General features: G+C 39.1%; 1 protein-coding gene and 3 non-coding genes across 4 annotated transcripts in view; 3 read left to right on the top strand and 1 right to left on the bottom strand.

Moving 5' to 3' along the window:
- The window catches only part of fermt3b (FERM domain containing kindlin 3b), a 20,892-nt gene that overhangs the window by 10,490 nt on the left and 4,898 nt on the right, over positions 1–5,504 (bottom strand). The window contains exon 3 of the mRNA XM_008304356.1: positions 3,161–3,394. Coding sequence (XP_008302578.1) covers positions 3,161–3,394 — 234 coding nt within the window. The remainder of the gene's footprint in view (positions 1–3,160; positions 3,395–5,504) is intronic.
- trnaw-cca (transfer RNA tryptophan (anticodon CCA)) lies at positions 1,340–1,411 on the top strand. Its single transcript has one exon. It is a non-coding gene; the product is annotated as a tRNA-Trp (tRNA).
- trnaw-cca (transfer RNA tryptophan (anticodon CCA)) lies at positions 4,785–4,856 on the top strand. The gene has a single exon. It is a non-coding gene; the product is annotated as a tRNA-Trp (tRNA).
- trnaw-cca (transfer RNA tryptophan (anticodon CCA)) lies at positions 5,403–5,474 on the top strand. The gene has a single exon. It is a non-coding gene; the product is annotated as a tRNA-Trp (tRNA).

Here is a 5,504-nt window from a genome sequence, read left to right on the forward strand (position 1 = left end):
AAACTGTAAAGCTTAAAGGACATTCAGAGAGAGTGGAAACTTTAAGATCGCATTGAAACCAATAAACAAAAACTGTATGGGTTACTATGGTTTTATGTCTCGTCTTGTGTTTCAGTGCAACTTAAACTCAGCAGGTATTTACATCTGTTTGCTTCTCTCCTGCTCTCTGGGCTCAAACATGCTGCATTTCAGTACAGCGGAATTACCAATAAAGCTGTTTTCAGTTTTGTTTTTTGTGTTTCTATGGTCAGACAACAGAATGAGTATAAAATATTGACTGAAATTCAGCCCATTGAGTCTACATGCTCACGTTTAGTCACTTCAGAGGCATTTTCAAGCTGCGGCTCTGCAACACTAAACTATTGATTTTATAACCACAGTGTTGTCTGATAAACTCCCCAAACATATGAGTTAAAAAATACAACTGTGCAGTGAATTTGGTGATATTTCCCAGAACTTTTGAAATCCTAAAAGGTATGGGTAAATTGTATGTTATATTTACAGGATTTATAATTTATTGTTTCCAGTGTGGGGAGGACCTGAGCAGATGACTGCACCTGAAGAGGTTTTGCACATGACTCTGTGGCGCAACAGTAGCTCGTCTGACTCTAAATCAGAAGGTTGCTTGTCACGTCAGGGTCAATACTGTTACTTATAGCACCTTAAAACCCGCAATCATGTTGAGTGTGTAACTGCCCATGAACTACAGCTTTGAAGATATTAAATTACAAAGGCTCCTCACCATTAAGCTTACAGTAATGATGTTGCCCTATTAAAATAACATGAGTCCCCAGACCAATGTGTGGTTTGTCAGAGCACCTGCCCTCACGAATCCAAGTCCTGACTTTTATCTGCGTACAACAATGTTTGCATGCAGTGAAGGAACCTGGTTATCTAGGCCTGATTCTCACACAGCCGTGTGAGCAAATGGACACAAGCTGCAGTCAGCAGCTCAGGGAATCATGTACACATTATTCACACAGTGCAGTTACTGAATAATGGAGGGACTGTAAATCCCTACATGATATTTGTGACATCACCACTAACACCCAGCTGCCTATTCGACTATCTCTGATACTCCCTGACATGTTTACAGCACAAAATATTTATATTTATAAAAATATTTGTGACATGGTGATATATGAAATACCTTTTGAAAAATACCAAAAACATATATATATATATGTATTTAAATTCCTGTTGACCTCATAGAAATTCAAGGCTTTACTTGAATATCTCAGAAAATATTAAAGATCAACACCTGAAATTCTCACTGGGCTTTCACATCATGTCATTGATGCCACTAAGATGGAATGGCCTATAAGATGCACTTGTACCAGACTCTGTGGCGCAACGGTAGCGCGTCTGACTCCAGATCAGAAGGTTGCGTGTTCAAATCACGTCAGGGTCAAGCTTTCACTTCTTCGTACTTGAATTGCAACATAAAAGGTCCTTGTTGATTCTTGACTTTAAACGGCTCAATGGAGCTGCTTTTCTACAAGTTGCTCCTCTTTCTGATGATCTTCTATGTGAGCATGAGGACGCTTTTACAAGCCGGTGTGAACATGAGTGAAGCTACCACTGTCGTTACATTATTCTAGTGATCTACAAGTGGCCGTAACATAACATGACAAGCAGCAGTGTGCCATCAGAGGCAGGGAGGAAGAATGCAAGGCTGTAAACAGAGATATAAACAAAAGCAGGATTTATGATACTTAATAAATTGGTTTTGCAAGTGTTTTATGAGGATGAGAGTGCACTTGACATGTTTGTCAAGGATACATAAAAAGCATTTTGGCAAGTAACACCTAAAGTGTTTTTTTTTTGGTCGAGGAGGAGGAGGATATTTATGCTGCTATTTGATAGTAAAAGTGGAGGGAGACTGCAAATATGTGGAAAGAGAAAAGAGGAATGACATGCAGAGAAAAATTTGGCAGGCCTGGAATCAAACTGATGAGTACATTTGTACGTGTGGTATGCACCTTAGCCACGCCAAATCAAGGTAGCTTTTGTATCTGCACAGAGGGCATGTTATTTTACTTTGAATTACATTTACATTCAATCTTTTTTTTTTCCAAAAAAGGAGGTAAATAAAACAACAAAAACTTAGTTGTTTATGATGTGTTTATGATCTAAAAAATAAACTTTTTTATTTAAAAAAAAAAACTGAACCTCATTTTATCTGTACATGAACTATTCAATTCAATTCAATTCAAACCAATTCTATTTGTATAGAGCAGTTACTTGTTCAGTTAACTAGTCCACTTGATGATACCAAAGTATTTTGGATCGTATGGAGTGTAATTACTGAATCTTTTGCTTGTGCTTGATAGTCAAAAAATTCCAAAGGGGACATCTCTGTCCTGTTTGACTGCTGCTGTAAGTAAAAGCATCCTAAAATACATGATTTAAACACCAATCAGTCACATTATTAAAACCACTGACAGGTGAAGTGACTAACACTGTGGCACCTGTCAACTGGAGAGATATATTAGGCAGCATGTTAACACTGTTCGCAGGAAAAATGGGCAGACATAAGGATCTGAGCAACTTTGACAAGTGCCAAGTTGTGATGGCTGGATGACTGGATTCCTGCGTGTGTGTTCCTCCTCTTTATCTTGGAACTATTCGCTGCTTTAATACAAATCTTAGCTTTCTTAATTTGTATCTTTGCATGCCCTAAGCTACTTTTCTGCTGACAGATTTCATTATTTCTCCCCTGCCTGCTGCTTTTCAAAACCTTTCCAGTCTGCTGTCACCTCCTGGGGATTTCTGGTGAGGAATTGAGACCAAGAAGTGCCAAAATTAGACTAAATGAAAGCATGAAGCAGATGGCGAAGGTCTTGTTTTCTGGAAGTGGTGTTTGTGTGCTGCTACAGCCAGTTACATGGCAACATATTAATGAGACACTTTTACACATCTCAGTGACTAATTAGCTTGTGAACGGTGATATTACAGTGTGAGCACTTTCAGTTAGGAAGATGACTGAGAGTGAGAGGTGAGAAAAGGGACAGTTTAAAAAATGTTTTCGGTGTTGTGGACACAAACTTTGCACATTATGTGTTTTGAAGAGCAAAATCAATGGAGCTTTTTAAAAATTAAAATTGGACAAATACAGACAGAGAGGGAGAAAGGATGGAAGACAGAAAGACAAACTCACTGAGTATTCTGCAGATGCCAATCACAGTTTGGAAGGCAGGGCAGGAGAAGGAGGCCCGCAGCCTCAGGGTGATGCCGTTGGGCAGCCCCAGTTTTAGGGGCTTATGCTGGGGCATGAAGAGCAGCCGGGCATCGGCGTGAACACCGTACTTCTCCAGAGTCCAGGCTGTCCGCAGCAGCCACTGCTGCTTCTGCTCCCACCACAGGGCGTGGTCCGACCAGTCACGCTTGATTTCTGTGGTGGACGGACACACAAAACATCTGTGACTAACGATGGAGAGAGAGTTAATATCCATTAGTTTCAAGTCCTGATGTGTGAAATCTGTAGTTGTCGTCTTTAATCACAATGAAACTAAAAGTCTTCATTTTTTACTTTAAATATCCATTAATTTTCCTTTTAATAATGACAATTTTTAGTTACTTTTAATGGCATTTTAAGGGGAATATTAATGGAAGGATTAAAAATTCATCTCTCTTTAATGGACTTTTTGCACCACCTGTTTGAACAAAAGCCACAAAGTGAATTTTCTCTTTCAAACACATTTTTCACCTGTTAAAGTCAGAAGTGGCAACAGTACACATAAATTATTCTGCTGGCCATTAAACAGACAACTTGAAGAAATATTCTGACTTTCTTCCCTCCCACTGGTGTTTGCTTGCTCTTTAGTGCGGTACACCAGTTTACTGACTCATACAGACTCTAACAGCAGTGGATGGTGATGAAGTGCCACGTATAAATCACCCTTATTTGTTTTCTAGCTCATCACTGATGAAGAAAAACACCCCTGCTGCTATTTTGTCCAGACACTTGAGTCCTAATGCAGCTTTGGTAATCAGATAATGTCATGATGGTAATCAGAGAGCGACAATCTCCTCGCCCCTCGTGTCACTCCTTGATCCCATCACCAGTCTGTTATTGATAACTGTCTTCTACAGGCCTAATCTCATCAACTATTACTCTTTAACATTGTAAACTCTGCTCCCAGACCCCTGCGATCACAGCTGCATTTACATCCTCTCCCAAACCTTGACCATTGTATAAAATGCACTAAAAACTCCAGTACATAACTTTGAATTAGGACAAGAAAGGTTGTGTTATGATGGACGCATTGTGTTGAAATGAGTTTTTGACACTTGCATTTAAATGTATCAAATGTTAGAAAGGAGTCATCATAATGTACTGCAGTATGACAAAATCATGCACCTCGATAATAAAGCAGAATTATCACCTTTCTGACTGTGTAAACAAAGAAGAAGAAAAGAAGCCAAATGAAAGTAGAATTAATGGTAGAGCTTTTGTTTTGGATTACATTTAATTCTTACCTAATAAAATCGCCAACATCTAATTCCAGAAGGTGCTCAGTAGTGCATCAACATACTCATTCATTTTACTGATAATGTAATGATAATTATATAAACTGTTTGTCATTAATCCCAGTAGCAGTTTAGAAGTTGGTCTTGTTCACTGTTTTACCAGGAGTTTGATGAAGGATCAAAAATGTCTCAGTTATTCTCACTGATTAGTTAAACTACTGAGGAGAGGAAACAAGCCTTCTGAGTGATCAATGTTTCTTTCCAGCTCATGGACCTGAGCTGATCGCCACACCTGTCACAGCTCTACATGTGACTCTGTGGCGCAACGGTAGCGCGTCTGACTCCAGATCAGAAGGTTGCGTGTTCAAATCACGTCAGGGTCAATTTCTTTACTTCTTCATGAGAAACCTCAAAATGTTGAAGTCTGTTGTGCTCAGTCACATTACCACTGCTCAGGCTAACTCTCCACCAAACAATTACATTCATGGAAACATGCTACATGTGTGTTGAAATCAGCGATGTACGTAGTACTCTTCCTAAATTCAAGAATCATGTTACAAATATGGTTTCTTTACTTTCAGGCTGTATGGTTTGCCAACACAACATGTTTACATGAAACGCTCTTTAGGCTGGTTTTCACTAACAGTCTTCATAGCAAGACATTCCATATACTCTGAAGGTAAATGTAACCTCAGACTGAAATCATTTGTCACTAAAACTGACAATTAATATCCACAGGTTTTAAGCACTGATGTGTGAAATTTGCAGTTTTCCTCTTTAATTACAATGAGAGCGAACCTCCTAAATGTTGACCTTCAATATCCTAACAAATATAATATTATATTGATATAATACTTTGACTTTACCACCACCAGTGGTCAGTGTTTCTGACCTGAACTGATCACTGCACCTGTTGTGGCACTTCATGTGACTCTGTGGCGCAACGGTAGCGCGTCTGACTCCAGATCAGAAGGTTGCGTGTTCAAATCACGTCAGGGTCAAATTGTTTGTTTCTTAATTAGAAACCTCAA

Source organism: Stegastes partitus, unplaced genomic scaffold, assembly GCF_000690725.1.
Source record: "Stegastes partitus isolate 25-593 unplaced genomic scaffold, Stegastes_partitus-1.0.2 Scaffold39, whole genome shotgun sequence".
Lineage (NCBI taxonomy): Eukaryota > Metazoa > Chordata > Actinopteri > Pomacentridae > Stegastes > Stegastes partitus.